The 17,765-nt window shown below is 40.0% G+C and overlaps 1 protein-coding gene across 4 annotated transcripts in view; it reads left to right on the plus strand.

The window, feature by feature from the left end:
* LOC147180371 (uncharacterized) overlaps window positions 1-17,765 on the plus strand; it is an 86,340-nt gene that overhangs the window by 10,201 nt on the left and 58,374 nt on the right. For 2 of the 4 annotated variants that reach the window (XR_015095712.1, XM_086081638.1), the window contains exon 2: window positions 14,773-14,826. The exons of 1 other annotated variant lie outside the window; for it this stretch is intronic. Coding sequence is in view for 1 of the 3 variants with exons in the window: in XM_086081638.1 (XP_085937764.1) it covers window positions 14,773-14,826 (54 nt within the window). In the remaining 2 variants the exon portion in view is untranslated. Of the gene's footprint in view, window positions 1-14,772; window positions 14,846-17,765 lie in introns of all 4 variants that reach the window. One more of the 4 variants, XR_015095710.1, reaches the window with a different exon arrangement.

Consider the following 17,765-nt stretch of genomic DNA (forward strand, 5'->3'; position numbering starts at 1 on the left):
TGTGCTCATGCGCGTGTCACCGTGTGAATGTGTGCGCGTTTGCGCATGGAACATACGTGTGTGTTTTGTGCATAAATTTGTGCGTGAATGAGTGCATGTGCGTATGTGAGTGTGTTGTACTCGCGTGCGCGTGTACGTGCGTCCCCGCATTTCTGTCATTTCCCCATATTAGCACCCAGCAAAAGAGCGGGAAGCCCGGCGAAGCAGCCCGAGTCGCCCGCTCGACACCCAATACGCAGGAAATGCGAACAGCTGCCGCCCACTCAAGAGATGGTTTCACTGCCGAGGGAGGGAGGGGGAGGGAGGAAGATGAGGGATGGTAAGCGGTTTAAGGGGGCTGGGGGGGGCGTCTGTCTTTCCTGCCCAGTAACATCAGCTCAGTTGTTGCTAAGACCTGACTAGAGATTTTTCCAGTTATTCAGGGCGTTTATGATTTTAATTGATTTTAATGTAATAAACCCAACAAACGTTTATATTAGGTGTCAAAAGTATTGTGTTAATTTTGAGTTAAGATAAAGTTCCTTTAATGCCACAATTTTTTTTAACACACAATTAATGATCGCCCCTTACTTGGAAATCCTGTCCAGTGGGAATTCCAGTCGCAATGAAGCAGACACGTCCACGTCAAAATTGAGCAGTAATACATTTGATAATAATGCAGATATTTGTGGAGACCGGGGTCAAGTTGTATTTTACAATTTAAAAAATGTGCAGAATTTCACAAGTTACTTCATGTTAAAGATTAGATAGCTTTTAATATGAAAAGAAAAATGCACTGAGCTGTTACCAAAGTCTTACAAATATGCCATCTAGTGGCATAAAAATGACCACAAAACAAATCAATATCACACTTGGTTTTTATGCTGCATTCAGACCAAAACCGGGGCCTTTCGGCGGCGCGTTTACATTCGTGCCGAAAATCCGCACACTCGCATGTTCGCCAAAATTGAAACATTTGAACTTTTTTCGCATTTCACCTCGCGGTAGCCAATCGGCTTCAAGTACCGGCTACGTCGCACACAGCGTCCTGTCTGTTGTCACCCCGAGCGCAACAACATGGCCAGCCGGGACCGAATGGTGAGTAAGGAAGTAGCATACAAGTGCTGGTAAGTATATTTACTTGCTGTTGAACTGCACTGAGGTAGCAGCAGTGTTTATCATTCATGCCAAAGCTATTTAGCGCAACTGCCGGCCACCGGATTGTCGCTAAAATAGCAGAAGTGCTCTTATGTTCCTCAAAAAAGGCACTGCTGGAGAAAATAGGAAAGAAGTGGAAGTAGTTGGCGGTGCTCTCTTTTTGTTGACTTGCTAAAATGTTCTATGTTCACCTCTCCGGTGTGCGCGAGTGCATGAATGAGCGGCAATTGTTTCCTAAAACTCGAAGCGGTCCAGATCGCCTTTTCGGTTTTGGCAGGAATGCAGCATTACAGTACAGTATTTAGGAAAAAAATATTTTAATGTCCATTTTATTGTACGTTTGGAACAGATATAAAATTGACAATTAATCGCGAGTTAACTATACTATAATTAATTAGGATTAAAAATTTTAATCTCCTGACACACCTAGTTTATGTAAAGGTTTCATTTATTCAAAAATAACTCCTGTGGAAAATGTTCAGACAATGATGATGTATGCTGATTCCAAATCAGTTTTAACATAAACTTATCATTCATAGTTGGTAGCTGTTTTAAACATGTCACACAACCCAAACAGCATTCTGCCACTTGTAGAAAATTATAACTCAAAATAACAACTGGATGTAACAGAACATAAGAACAACAGCTTTTAATAATCCAGAATGCAAAATTCGATTCACGATTTTAGGAAATTTTCAACAATTCGATTTTCAAAATGACGATTAATCAAATTAATTTGATTTATTGCCCAGCCCTCGACCTAACACACACAACCAATATGGCCTGGAAATAAAATCTTGAGATTTCCCCAGATTTCAGATTTTCATGAAGTTTTTCCCTTTTTTCTTTTTCGGAAATTACGTTATGCAGATTAGTTTCTGCACTTTGTTTCCCCCCCTTTTATAGCATCTGAAAACAAAACAGACTCACGAATTACCTCAAATGAAGCAGTAACAGTGACATGTGGGATGCATAAATAGAAGAATATATGGATGAATTCACTATCAAATGTAGTGCACCATTAGGGTCCAGTACGCTAACACTTTTGCACTCATTGGGTGGTCCGAGTGATTTGGCGTGCAGCAGAATTGACGTCAAGCGTGAGGGTTTTCTCACTTGAGCGTAAAAATTGCAAATTAAAACTTTGCGGCTTTGTTTAGATGATCATATGACAGTGAATTATACACCTGTCTCTCTGTTGTTACTTTCAGAGACAGGACTCTTTGTGAGAAATTTTCCTCACAAAATAATTGGGTGACAACAAAACAAAACTTGAAACCTATAAATTCATTCATTAGCCCGGCTAGCAACTCATTCCCGTTCTTGGTGTGATAAACAACATCCTGGCATTCTCTACCTAAGTAAAAATACAATAACTTGTGTGGAAAAAAAAAAACTTTGGTAAAAGTACTCACTCAAATAATTACTCAAGTAAAAATAAAAAGTACAGGCTCTGAAATGTACCTGACGAGTGGAAGTAAAAAGCATTTTTTCCTCCTACGTCAATTTGAAAGATATTAGCTAATGCAGCAAGTTGACTTGCCCTGCGTCGAGTCCACAGTGTTGAGTATCACTTGCTCATGTTGCTGGTCCACCCCTCGCTGACATGATCGAACCTTCTTTCATGTTGTTGACTGGCAGTTCTTATCAAGATCAAATGATCCTCTGCAGTGGCGGCGCGCATTGCCCTCATATTTACGGGTTGTTCCAATCGAGCCAATTGCACGTCATGTGATAGCGTGTCCTAGATAGGGATGTAACGATATCCAAACATCACGATACGATATTATCACGATATGAAGCTCACTATATGATAATTATCATGATATTGTGGGGGGAGGTTGGCGATATTAAAAAAAGGTCACAATATTGTAAAAAAAAAAAAAAAAAGGCGCTCATACAAAAAAGCACAATACTGTGCTTTTGTACATAACGCAATGCAAATAAGACCACATACGTCATCTAATAACACTTTATATTGAGGCACTTACTTTGTAATGCACGCACACGTTAAGTTCCTCCACATATTGACTCCGTTCACAAGCATATCAAGTTGTTCTTCATCTGACGATTAAGCGTGGATTTTAAACCTAGAAGGGCCCAAAAAAATCCAGAAGGTGCTAGAACCGCCCAAATGGAAATCAACCTGACTTTTTTTAACAGATGTGCTGCTTTTAATATCGTGACACGACGACGACATGAGGCGTCACAAAGACGTCGCCACAATCGGGTTGTCAACATTTCTCCAGGCCAGTGAGACAGCACCTGAAAAGACTGGACTAGAAACAGACTCCAGAGAAACTACTACCCTTGATCGGTGATGGTGCCAAATTTCGGATCGCGTAACACAACAAAGCAAGACGTTTTGTGGCGATAAACCAGCAAATATTGTATGTGCTGTATTTACACACTTGACGAGAAAACACAGAAAGGAGTTAGCGAGCAATTGGCTTCTGATGAGCGGCACTGACGGAGCTCGCTGACGTGCGACCACTAACAAAATAAGCAACTGATTCGGCGGTATTTACCACCAAGTGTTGACGCGAAGACAGGCAGCTGTGCGGTGAAACTTGTGTTCCACAGGTGTGTTTGTGTTCAGAAAGTAAACGACAGCAGTATTTATAATCTTTGCTCTGATGTCACAACTGGAGCACATCTCGTGTTTACAAAGATTTACAGGGATGTGATTTTTCCGCTAATTCGCGGAATTCCGCTTTTTTTTTATCTCCAAAAATAAAATGTTACAATTTTTTTAAGTGGTAAAAAATCCGATTTTGTCTCTCGACAGCGTTCCATTTTAGTGTTTCCGTAACTGAAATGAAACGGATCTTGCGATTGGCTGAAGTCTCCGTGTTGACCAATAAACGCGCTTGTTATAAAGGCATAGGCGTATGCCGTTGTTCATTTCTCAGACGTTTTAAAAGCAAAGGCAGTCCAATGTTTTTGAATGTGACTTTTTGATTTTGAGTTGACTAAAACTGCAATTTTATATGGGATAGTTCAATATACATTGAAAATTTATGCTGTTGTTTTGTCTATTTCTTTGTCATCTGAGTGCATTGAAAGTACTTAAAAACACGGAAAACCCATGAGCTCTGGACCGAGCTGAGTGCCCGCGGCCCCCAGACCCCCCGGCTAAATTTTCAGATAATTTCACTTTGGTCAAATCACATCCCTGGATTTAAATGTAGAAATCTATTTTATCAGTGTTAAAGTGAGCAAAATTTTAGTTTTTCTCCACTTTGAACTACATAGCAGCTAGAAACATTAGGATATGATATTTTGAGCTACGGGACCAATTGTCATCGGAATCACAGTAACGCTTTTTCCTGCTAAAACAGCACTTTTGTTTCAGCCTGGTTTGTTAAAAATGGATCGGGAACTTCTGCTTAGTCGGGCTGTGGGCATCAAAACGAAGTGTGTAGATTCAGCCTTTGAAAAGTAGTCCGAGAGCACTCGTTGCTAGCCACTAGCCGCTAACGCAGCCGTGGAGACAAGCCAAGTCAAACACAACATTGATTACGGGAACACGCCGAAACATGCTACAAGGGTCAACTTCAAAAATAAAACCCGACTAAGGCATTTGCGTTGCGGTCCATGTGTTTTTTTTGGATAGCTTTGTGTGAATGTAGCATACCGTATGAACGAGTGTCCTTGTGGCTGCCTTTCTGTCGGTGACCCAAGAATCCATGGCCAAAGCCCCTCATCAGACAAACGATCTTTAAAAAAATAAAGTCACTTTTAGATTTATTACCATTGTTTGTCTTGCAAAACCTACTAAATAGTAACAAGAAAAAGTTACTCGTAAAGTCATTTTTACTTCAAACTTTGCCAATGTACAAGTAAGGTCATTACTGATTTTCAATGGACAGAACAGATCGGCAGATACAGATTTAGACATTTAAACGGGAAGTCAACCCAAATGTATTTATTGTTATTTATATTAATATGTTCTATGCAGTCCCAGTTGTCTAAATATGGTATTGTGGTTAATATTGCGTTAATGAAATGCTGTAGGAGTTAAGCAGCAAAATCCAGCCATTTTCATCCATCTCAGAGGGCGGCCATTTTGCCACTTGCCGTCGAATAAAGATGACATCAATGTTTCTCAGGTAACAACCAATCACAGCGCAGTTTCATCAAACAGGTGAGCTGTGATTGGTTGTTGCCTGCGCAACTGTGATGTCATCTTCAGTCGACAGCAAGTGGCAAAATGGCTGCCCCCTGAGATGGGAAAAAAAAACGGCTGGATTTTGCTTCATAACTCATATTCCACAAATGTAATATTAATCAGTATGTCATGTTTAGACTAGTGAGGTCACATATAACATATTATTGTCAAGAAATGTTTAAGGTTGACTTCCACTTTGCTGTATGTTTTGGACTCTTTTACGGATGTAGTCAATTTGTAGTCCAATCTCGTTCACTGATCGGCTTTTGAATCCGACAATCTGATTGGATGTTGCTTGTCATGCCAGGAACGAGAAGGAGTAACTATTGCATACATACAGTTACAATAAAGGGCAACACATTTTAGATTACTATTTAGCATTGTTTATAGCATTAGCATTCGGAGTCCAGCCTTCAGCGTGAGTGGTCAAGTTTTATATTCTGTGCTTTCCGATGGTCGCCTTTGACTTTCCATCGCAGGTCATTTATTCCGTAATTTAAGACCATCATTCCCCAAATGGTTCTGGGCGTGCGCAGCATTAGCGTCCCCTGCCGTACTTGTGGTTCAAGCCCGGGAAGGAAATATTTGATTTGTTAACTGAACGCTTGTCTTTATTAGCTGAATGTTTGCATGTCCGGCTATTTGTGGTCAAGGGCCGTGCGGTTAAATTTATATCTGCTGCTGTGTAGGAACTTGCGGTTTAGTATTTCCTATATGTGTTTTTTCTTGCACACTTCTACTTCTGTGTGTGGCCTCCAGTTGCTTCCGGAAGCAAGCGGCCCACCGGGTCCCTCACACCTAAATAAAACTCGACTGTCTGGATAGCTTGGCGGGACGCATTCATTCACCTTTTGACTGGAGGAATTTCCAACATTAAGAAGACAAAGATCAGCCTCTCCTTGTTTTTTTTTTTTTTCCTTCTGACTTTCAAGTGCAGGGACAGGATGGCTTCAATGGGCCATAAAAGCAGTCAGTCAGTCGGCAGCAGGCGAGCAGCCTGCCAACCAGCTTGTCTTCCCCCAGCTGTTTACATGCTGGCTTCCTGTATCCTACTTAATCAGCGAGATCTGGGTGTCTGCCCGGCCTGGCGCTGGAAAGGAGGTGCAGACTAAACTCCTGGACGGAGGCAAGAGGAGGGGTGGAAACGCCACGTTATTCACCATCACAAGCGTAAAGCAACAAATTCTTAGTCCTTGGTCAGGGACGTCCGATCTTTTTACGTATATGGAGAAATTGAAGGATGTTCTCTGATACCCTGCACTTTTGGTTCATTAAAAAAAAAGCTATCCGCCAGAGGTTATCCAGTTTTTCTTGATTGGTCCAAAAACACAGTGACAAGCTATGGTTACTGTATGTTCAAATTAGAGCTATCAAAATTAATCGAGTAATCGATTATCAGATTAATCAACAACTATTTTAATAACAGAGTAATCGTTTGGGGCCATTTTTTTATTTAAAATTGTCCAAATCCTCTGATTTCAGCATATCAACAGTAATTGTTCACCAATTTCTGTAGTCCTTCATGAAAGAAGACTGATTATCTTCCGTGTTTAATCAAAGTAAGACATTTGCAAACATCTGTTTTTACTTTAGAAAACAATGACCAAACCGGTAGCATAGTAAATATCCAATCCCCTTTCTTCACTGATTAATAAACAGTAATCAGGGGAAAAAATGCTTTTGTAATACAACTTAAATGAATCAGATTAGTCGATTAATCGATTGAATAAACGATATATTAAAGCAACACTAAGGAACTTTCAGTGTACATTGATTATGGCGGCGCCATATGGACAAACGTTATGCCTGAAGGGAAGACCACATTTCTCATCAGGACAAGCGAATTGCATCGTTTTTTTTAGCTCATGCTAGCATGTGAAAGAAGGGCCGATGTTGATCCTTGACTGTCTTTTTATCCGGGTAGCTTCCGTTTTTTTTTTTGGTCTCCTCTGACAAAACTTTTCAGTTGTTTTTTTTTACTTCCGTCTTTGTAACGAATGTGTGAAGGGGGAAGTGATGTATGCCATAAAACAGTCAGCACTTTTGTAGTTTTTTTGTGTGGCAGTGTTCCTACCATCCTCCTCAAAGTTGCCTAATGCCAGTAAAAATTATTTTTACTGAAGCAACCCTGTTTTAGTGGATTTTGACAGATTTTGCAAGGCCTAGAGAATATTGTGTTCTATTGCTATAAAAACATGTACCCTGCCAAAAGAAAGATTAGAGTATCTTCTTTCATCAGCACAAAAAGACTATATATCAATCTGTTTCCGTTTTTGCAGCAATTAGCATTAGAATATAGCTAAGTTTAAGTTGATCTCTTATACTCTGCTGCCACCTGCTGGCCGTTTTTGTTCTACCATTGCTTCAAGCGTTTCTTCAGTTCAGAGCCTGCATCAAAGCCTTCTGTATGCTCTATCATAAAATAAAATAAAACATTAAAAAACGTATAAATATGTCTTTGGGAGATGGGTAATATTTAAAATAGAACGCATTTATACGTTTTGGGGAGCAAATGAGTTAATAAATGAGTTAATAATTCTTAGCAGCTCTAAAACTGAAAACATGTGCAGATAATCCATGCGATTGTTATTAGAATCAGCAACAAAAACCCCGTATTGGAACACTCCTAATTTTTACGCACCATTAACCCGTTTAAAATGATACAAAATACATTGGGAACAAATCTATTGAACTATCTTCAAAGAATTGTAAAGCTTACTTTGTAGTAAGCGTGTTTTGCTGCCTTCATGAGTGTAAATACAATTTGCGCGGTGGCTTCATTTGCAGCCTTCGAAAACCTCAAGACAAAAAGCTTCGTCATCTTCCCTCAAATTCTGTTTCAAAGGTCATTTGAGCCATGGGTGATTTAAAAAAAGGGAATGAAAGAGCTAATTAAGGAGTTTAACAGGGAGAAATTAACCTTTTGCTTCTTGTGTCTTTCTGTACCAAAGTATGACATCAATCCACTTTTAGCAGTCCAGATATCAAAAATGGCGGTTTTCATGTATCAATGTCTATATCCAATTTTGCTGCTGTCTTGATCTTCCCCAACCCTCCCCCAAGTCACCGATTGCTCTCCCGTTGATCCCTCTTCAGGAAGAGGCGATTTGTTAGGACGAGGACATTAAGACGTGCGTCGACTTGTCCTGGTCGTCTTTTTTTTTGTTTTTGGTTTTTGTTTGCGTTAGGCTTCTGCGCCATTGTGCGTGTGTCGATAAGCATCTGCCATCATTCCAACGTTTGTTTACTTGGGGCCAAGAAGTTTCCTGAGTGTTTGAGGGGGTTGAAGGAGTGTGTGGAAGGGGGTTGCAGAATGTTCTACCTAGCAACCAAGGTCTCCCCGCATTTTGAAATCTAAATAGTTTGTAAAAATGTCCAAAAAAAATATTAAGAAAAAAGAGTGTGAGTTAAATTAGTTGAAAGGCTGAATAAAAGGTATTTTAAAAATGGATTATTTTGAAGTCTTGCGGGACTATTAACCTGCTCAATACTTATCGTTAAGTCTTTAAGGGTGGGGCTTATCAGACAGTATTCGTTTTTACCCATTCAACCATCCTGTTGCAGTATTCAACTCTACTCTACTAAGTACAGTTGCTTTTCTACTGAAGCTATTACAAAGTGTCCAAACAATAAATCACAGAGAGAAAAAGAGACTTGTTTTCCTCAATTTTTTTCCACAAAGAGATCCGGACGTTGATGTCATGCGTCCTAAAATGGCCGTTAGCGCAGCCATTTTGGCAGCATAGAAAACGCGTCAACGGCGACTTTAACACACTTTAACAATGATTGACAGCTGTTGTGAACCAGCTGCCACAAGGCAAAAAAAAAAAGGATCGAGCAGGCTAGCAAAAGAGGAACCGATGCGTAGCCAATGGAGCACTTTGTACATGGTGGCTAAATCAGCAGATGCTAACTGTTACCACAATGGGGGAAATAATCGTTCAATTGTGCTGCTATGCTTTTATAGATATTACTCAGTTGAATTTAATAACTGACCAACACCATAAAAAAATACTTTTTGCGGCCCAATTATAAGTTGCTAACGTACCAAAATACCAAAACTTGCGTGAAGCTGCTAACTTTGATGGCATTTTTAGCGCACGTAAAGGGAAAATAAATCAGCATTGTATAAATGTATAAACGTTGTATGATCAGATTTGAAAGCACTCACCGGTGTAGAGGAGGTCATTTTACGTAGCAGCGTCGCCGAGCGCTCCTGACACTTCATCGGCTTTAGCCTTCCTTGCTGATCTAGTCCATTAACGCTGCGCCGCTACTTTCCTGCCACGGGGGGGCGTGTTCAGAGAAATAGTCACGTGTCGTCCGGATCTCTATTGTAGTATATAGCTCAGGATAAAAAAATAAATAAAATCTTATTTTTTCCCCCCCTTATGTTTTTCAGCCCTACTACTTTCCTATTTAGGCTTTGGCGATGAAAAAGAAAAAAGAAGGGTAAACTTAGTAGCTTGCATAAGTTCCACAGGAAAAAAAAACAGTGTGTGCTTTATTTCGGGGCAATATTGGTAGTGTAGTTTGTTGGGAACAACAATGTTACATTGGACATAAACCTAGTTACAACATTTTCCATCGTTATTTTTCTTCCTCAGGTATCTAGAAATGACTTGTATGTTTTAAAACATTGATTATCAACGAACCACAAACTACAAGGATCCCCTCGCTAGCTGAAGATTTAAACTGCACCTCAGCGGATGTTCAGTACACAGTAATAATAAAAAAGAAACCATCCTAAGCGTAAAGTGTGTATGCGACACCCAGATTGTGTGCACGTGTGCCTTTTGGCTATGCTGCCATCCTGTTTATCTTCCAGCGTGCAAAACTTGTTGCGCGCGGCTAGCTAATTAGCCCGTGCCGCCGCTGCCAGCCATTCGGGCGACAGATGTTAGGGCTGCGCGGCGGCTAATGAACGAGCGCTGGAAGGCGTCCACGCTCGCTATCCTCCCAGGATTCATTACTGCACCGCTCGCGTGCCAGAGGCCAACCACATCCACATTATCAGCCCGGCGCAGAGTGGCTAAACTCGGCTAAGGTGACCGCCAGTGAGTTACTGACACATTGTGCATTATCTGGAAGCTGTATTGTTGTTTAATTAGCCGCTAATTCTGCGTGGCGGGTCATTTTCACGCTTTATGCCCCACGGCACTTTAATGACGTTCATCTGGGGCTGCAGATTTATTTCAAGGCAAGAAAAAATTATGCATATTACCGCTTCAAAGATTTCGGACGAAATACACCAACAACAAATTTTAACTTTTAATTAGTACACTTTTATTTCATTAAAGTAAATCACAAGTAGAACATAAATTGGTGCACACTAATTCGACTTATGTGAATGTTTATATTTCCACTCATTTTTACTATATCACTGAAATGTGTAGCAGACGTTTGTCAGCCACAAACAATATTTTTAAAAAACTAAATAAAATCAGCAGATATACTGGTTGCAAATGCAAAGGACTGGCACTCTCCCAAATTTGAGGTGAAAAATGCCACCATTTTGGGGTCTGGAGACTTAAATCACTATTTTACTGTTGTGCACGAAATACAGCAACAACATTTAAACTTCTCTTTGTACGGTTTTTACATGTCCCCAACTTGTCCATAATGACAGATATGAGTATGAGTATTTTTGAAAATGTATGGTTATTTTTGTCCCTTAAAAATTAGCCCGCATTTCCCATTGGCCACTGCCAAAGTTGGCCAAGTATTCATCATTCAAAACCTCAAATAGTTTGATTACAAAAACTTGTCAGAGTAAAAATTTCTGCCACAAAGTATGGCAGGCATTCAAAATCATAAATACTACAGTGCACGAGAAAGTGAAGAGGCGATGCGTCTCACATGCACTTTTTACGGTTACTCAAATCATTTGATGTGATAATCGAAATAATACTCAATTCTCGAGAATTTGATAGCTGCAGCCCTTCTCATCAAGACGGTCAATAATCTTTCGAATTCTCATTTATTTATTTTTGTTTTAGGCCTTCTAATGCAGGTTGTTCAAATGTTATTCATAATAGACGAAACAGTCATTACATTCACCAAGCTAGCATGCTAGCAGACGTTTATGTAATGCGACGTGGAACTTGTATTCGCTAAACCTAAAATGTATTGCAGCGAACAGCGAGTGTGACGGTAGAGTCGCGGTGGGATTTTTGATTCATAGGAATATTGTCAATCACGTGGGATTCATTTTTAGAGAATGTTCTTAAAAAAAATACTGGATGTTACGACCTGTCAGCAATCGGCAGTGGATGCAATTCATTCAGGGACGACGGCTAAACGGGTTGCCATAGAAATGTTAAAATGTTAAGAATTGATGAAATGACGGTTCTAATGTTGCTGTGTGTCCTTCACTATCTGGCAACAACCAATCAAGCCCTGAGCTGCTCTAACACTTGTGTCAACTAGATTGTGTTGTGTTGTTACGTCGTGAAGCAAAGGAGGAGTAATTATTTCAACTAAATAACCATTTATTGCCTTAATGGGTTGCTGAAGAAATGAACATTTTGGATCGCTATAAGTTGTTTTCAAATATCACCAAGGTCACATTTCCTTTGTGATGTTATGAACCAAGGTAGGGGCAATAATTTATTTCAGTTCATCAATTAATTCAGGCCCAACTAGTCAGTTTTTTCAGTTAAGTCTTGATGATTTAGTCCACTTAATCGGGGAGTTCGGGCTCGGCCAGTTGACTGCCTAAACATGCTGCCGTAGAAATATAGATTTAGTTTAAATCTTGTCAATCAGGGAATTTAACCACTCTAACCTTGTATCAACAAAGATATGTGCAAGCGAGTCAATTAACTAATTTGCTAATAAAAACGTTCTATTTTCAATATTGCCATGGTACCAAAAACTTATTTATTCTGTGTTTTTTTTATGCTAGAGCATACAGAAGGCTTTGATGCAGCCTCTAGCCTGAAGAGGTTGCTTAAAGCAATGGTAGTTATTAGAAAAAATGGCCACCAGGTGGCAGCAGAGTATAAGAGATCAACCAATGCTAATTGCTGCAAAACAGAAACAGAAAGAAGAGACTCTAATCTTTCTTTTAGTAGGTTCCATGTTTTATAGGAATAGAGCACAATATTCTGTGGGCCTTGCAAAATCGGTCAAAATCCAGTAAAACAGCCGGGAGCGAAGGGGGTTGCTTCAGTGAAAATGGCTGCAAGTGAATGAGTAATCAATGAGGCCTGGGCATTCATTTACCCAATCAGGCTGCTGCAGAAATAAAACATGTTCATACATTTGTCAATCCAAATAAGATGTGAAAAGAAAGACAGTATAAAAATGAAAAAAATCATATGTGGCTACACTAGCACACAGCTACGTAACGTGAATGACCAAGTGGCTCTTAATTGCTCGTTCATTTTGCTGGCCATTTCTTAAAGTCTTTGAATGTACCATTTACCTTCAAAATGTCAGTGTAAAATTGAAGGCATGTGTATGACTTTCTGGCCGTTAATCATATTTTATGCTGGATTCCCCCCCCCCCCCCCCCCCCCATTGCAAATAAGCTTTCTCGTTGCAGGTCGGTGTCACACAGCCGCTCCTTTAGCCAGCTCATTAGCGCCGCTTATTATCGCTCGGGCTCAGCCAGGCCACAAAAGCAGCGCTAGCCCTTTTCGCACTCCGGACAGCTTCAATAAGTGTCAAAGCCCCCCGAGAGTGCTGCGTGTATGCTAATCACCCCAGAGAATACGGCCAATTGATGCTAATTGGTTAGCTTCCAATGGCGGAGTGGATGTGGGGGTGTGGGGGGTGGGGTGGGGTGGGGGGGGGGCTAATCCGACACACAATGATGCATGTGGGACTGTAGCGAGGAAAAAGCTTCTCTTCACTGGAGGGTCTCGGGCTGAATAAATAGGGGAGGGGGAGCGGGGTGTACTAGAGGGGTCTGCATAAATGGTCGTGCCGCACTCCTGCTCTTGTGTGGCTCATGAATGATTTTATGACACAAGGAAGAGTTTCAGTGTGTCGGAGGACAAAGCCATTAACTCCATGGTTTGTTCTTCGAGCAGCTGCTCCTCTGTTAGCTTTAGCTAACCTAGCATTTGACCCACGACGCGCCACAATAACACGACAGCGCTAATAATGTTCAGTTCGTTGAACTTGCCTGAACGGTTGCTTTAGAACTAGAATTGTCATAACTTTGTTGTTAAAGCTATGTTGTGTCATCGCTTTTCATTTCAATTTAAAAATTAGTGACATCAGGCCCGAACCAGTCAGTTGCCTAAATGGGCTGTCGTTGAGATTAGAGCGGTCAAAATGAATCGATTAGAGCGGTCAAAATGAATCGATTAATCGACAAGTAGTCGATTATCAAATCAAACTATTTTAATAATCGAGTAATTGTTAGGAGCCATTTTTTTATTTAAATTTGTCCAAATCCTCTGATTTCAGCATATCAACAGTAATTGTTCACCGATTTGTGTCGTCCTTCATGAAAGAAAACTGATTATCTTCTGTATTTAATCAAAGTAAGACATTTGCAAACATCTGTTTTTACTTTGGAAAACAATGACCGAACCGGTAACAAGTAGTACAACATCAATAACCAATAAATTCTTACGAACATATAATTTTAAAGGCCAAATTTTTTTTGTATCTTACTGTTCCTTTTTTTTTTTTTTTTTTTTTTTTACTGTTCACACGAATTCAAAAGTATTTTTTTTTACATGAATGAAAAACCTGACCTATCGCACTTAGACAATTCAGAACCTTTTTAATATATATTTACAATTTTGGGATTATGAAAATATTTTCATCGCATCCTTGCTGATGTCAATGTTTATGTAACACTTAAGTGACTATAACACATATTATTTTCATTAATAAACAAAATCATTTGACAAGTTACTGCCTCCGCAATATTTACTTTGGAATAAAATATTTTATTTTAGAGTGTTTATCATGTCATTGACATTTAAGAAGAATTGATATGCCATAATTAATTGATACCCGATTGAATTTAGGGAATCTAACTGAACTGGTGTGAATCGAAATCGAATTGATTGAAGAAATTTGAATCAATACCCAGCCCCACTCTTGGGATAAAATGGAGGAAAATGACAGTATACCTTAAAATCACTGCAACGGCCCCAAAAGACGCCGGCCCACCAGGCATCTGCCCTGTACGCCAGATGGCCAGTTCTGCCCTGGTGACGTCAAGATTTGAAATCAATGAATTGACGCCGCAACTAAGTGTTCCTCATCCAACGTCAAGCACACATAAACAAACGCAACATCTCCGTGCTAATAATGGCGAACCTGTTTGGAACTCTGTATGGGAGCGCCAGGTAGGCTTTCCTACCTTCTTTACTGATTGGCTGGCAGAAAGATAAGATTTTTTGATTTTTTTCAAGATTTGATTTTTATTTGCTGATCAGTCAGTTTAGTCAATTTCTTTCCATTTTCATTGAATGAACTTTCTTGTCTTTTTGCAGGCTATCTTCCCGTGCAGCCAGTATCGTCCAAGTCAGAGTGGAGCAGCCGCGCAGGTACAGCATAGCACACCAGGTGCCTTGTGATTATAATTCATCTTGCAAGATTTGTCATTCAGACCATTTTTTTTTTGCTTTGACTTGAGATACGAGCACTGTAATGGTGGCAGTGAACTACACTCAACCAACTAACAATAAGAAGCACTCTTTAAAAAAAGACGCTTCAAATTGTTTGTTACTCGCACTTGAAGTTTGAAAAAAACGAAACGGTAAAACGTGCCTAATGATAGATTTATGATGGCCGCAGTTAAATTTGTGTCGCTCCTCTTACTACAAGATATTCTACTAATTGCGCCGCTTCCGTGGCAACATCTCCCGCCGTCCTCAACAGCCGCGTTGGCCTTGAAAAAAGGTGCTGGACACAAGAAGTCGGCGCCTCCCAGAGTGAAGCATTTAAGAACATTTCCTCCACTCTTGTGTCCGTGCAGAATTTCCAGCAAAGCCCACAAAGCCTTCATTCATGCCCGCCGCAAAAGTTGATCCCCAGAGTTTGTCCGAGAGTACTCGCGCTCTTTCTGGCTGCTCCGGTTTCCTGCTTCCATTTGAGGCCCGTGTATTGGCTTTCAGCGGTCGAGGCGCAGGTGCCCCCCCGGGTTCGGTTTCAGGCCTTTTTTTTTTTTTTTTCTTCTTCTTAATGCGCACCACTTGCCATCTGCATGATCTGGCCGTGTACGCGGCTCTGATAGTCGTCAGTAGAAGGAAAGCCTCTGCTCCGCTTTCAGCTTCTTTGTGTAAAAGCAGACAGAAGAGGAAAACATTCCCGGGAGAATGTGTTTTTGCTCCGGGAGACGTGTTCTCATGGACGGTAGGCTTTGTGCAAAGTGTCCCGTCATGAAAAAAAAAGCATCAGGCCAGCAGAGACGGGGAACATTTCTCCGCACTTGAGCTTACACCTACATGACAGGGGGGGGAAAAAAACGACTGAAAATGGATATCACGTGCACATGAAATAATTCTTTGTGGCACAAAATGCTAACTTAGTGCTGTCACAATCGAATTTTTTTAGAATCGATTAATCTATCGATTATTAAAACATTTAATTGTCTAATCTGATTTATTTTAATTTAATATTAAGATGTATTGCAAAAGCATTTTTACCCTTGATTACCATTTATTAACCAGTCATTGGTGTTTATTTCATACTTTATTCGTATCGGGGGGAAAAAGGGGAATTCATCTTTTACTTTGTTACCAGTTCAGTCATTGTTTTCCAAAGTAAAAACAGATGCTTGCAAATGTCCTAATTTGATTTTACACAGAAGCTAATCGGTCTTCTTTCATGAAGGACTACAGAAATCAGTGAACAATTGCTGCTAGTATGCTGAAATCAGCAGATCTGGACAATTTTGAATTTAAAAATAGTTGTGGGTTAATTTGATCATCGATTACTTATAGATTAATCGATTAATTTTGACAGCTCAACTACAGCATTGGCTCATTTCACAGCAAAATTCTAATTTATGGCTAAAAGTTTGAACAAAATGTTCATTTGCTAGTGTGAAAATAGGCGAGCATACACAAGACTAACTTTCGGTCACAAAAGATACTAATTTCTGGTTACTATTAAAATGAAGAAAAAAAAGAAAATTCCAAAACTATAATAACCCTGCTCCGAACACGTCCGCGAAACGAGTCCACCAATCTGTAGCGTGCGTTGGCACAGCTAAATTTGCATATGACACTGATAAAAGTCGCTTGTAATGTGAACGGCACATAAAAAGATCGGATTTAACAAAAAATCCAAATTGGGCGTCACGCCCTGCCGTGTGAATGTGTGGATTATTCTCTTCCATTCATATTCTGCAAAGACAATCTTCATCAGAACGCCGTGGCTTCCCCTTGAAGGCATGTGTCTTTTCTTTCTCTGTTTTTGTCAATCTATCGTCAACCATCGTTACTTCTTTTGACCCGTGTTTGTTACATGGCTCAAGTGGTTTTCAAACTGTTCATTCGTTTCTGTTACCGCGGTTTGTTGTGCTAATGTGAGTCCGTAAACTCATATTGTTCAAGAGAAGGTGTGCTTCACTTATTTACTCACTAGGGCTGAAAAGAAGTCTTGACTCATTGAGACATTTACAACAATAAGAAGATTTTGCCTATAATTAAGCGATCATTTCATTATTTTTCAAGAACAATTAATACCTTTGAAAACTAATGTTGTGCACTTGCTGAAGATGAGGAAACCGTGATTGGTCGTTACCTAGCACGCTAATGCTAATCACACCTGCTAACCGTCATAGCATATATTACATGTAATGATGTACGAATGAATGAAATGGTAGTTAATGTTGTCGCTAATCGCAATAGCTAACCGTTTGTCATTCGCTAATTTTGTTGTTTAATAATGCTAATCTATAGAAGTTACTAAATGATGAGTACTATCCACACAATTCAACTTGCGTTCAAATTAAGTGGATTAAAAATAAAAAAATTAAAATTTAAGTTGAAAAACTCTTGGGAGGCGATTACTCGATTAATCGCTGAACTAATCGATAGGATAATCGTTTTTTTTTTTTTTTTTACTATCCAAGTTATCCATGAAAATAACTTTTAATCCACAAATTAGAATTTTGTGTGTGTGTGTTTTATCAACATTGTGGCAACAATTGTGTTTCTTTCCACGTGTCATGTCTGTGACTGCATCTAAAAACATATCCTCGGCGTTTCTGACAAGTCAGGAATCCAAAGCATCTGGTGCGAAGTGGCAGATGCCAATCTTTTCCCACCATGCACCAATGGCGATGCGTGGGTATCCCCTGGCCACACGACGCCCACCTGACTGACGCCAGCATTTTTTGGGGGGGTGGGGGGGGGGTCCTGGCTTGACCTCTGACTGGTGATCCGAGTAGTCTAAATAGTCAACAGTGACATGTTGAATACACGGCAGTAACTCTACTGTATGTCGGAACATGTGGTAGTTGAAAACCTCCATCAAA

The sequence above is a fragment of the Leptonotus elevatus genome, chromosome 1, assembly GCF_054856555.1.
Source record: "Leptonotus elevatus isolate MCC_2025b chromosome 1, RoL_Lele_1.0, whole genome shotgun sequence".
NCBI classification, from domain to species: Eukaryota; Metazoa; Chordata; class Actinopteri; order Syngnathiformes; family Syngnathidae; genus Leptonotus; species Leptonotus elevatus.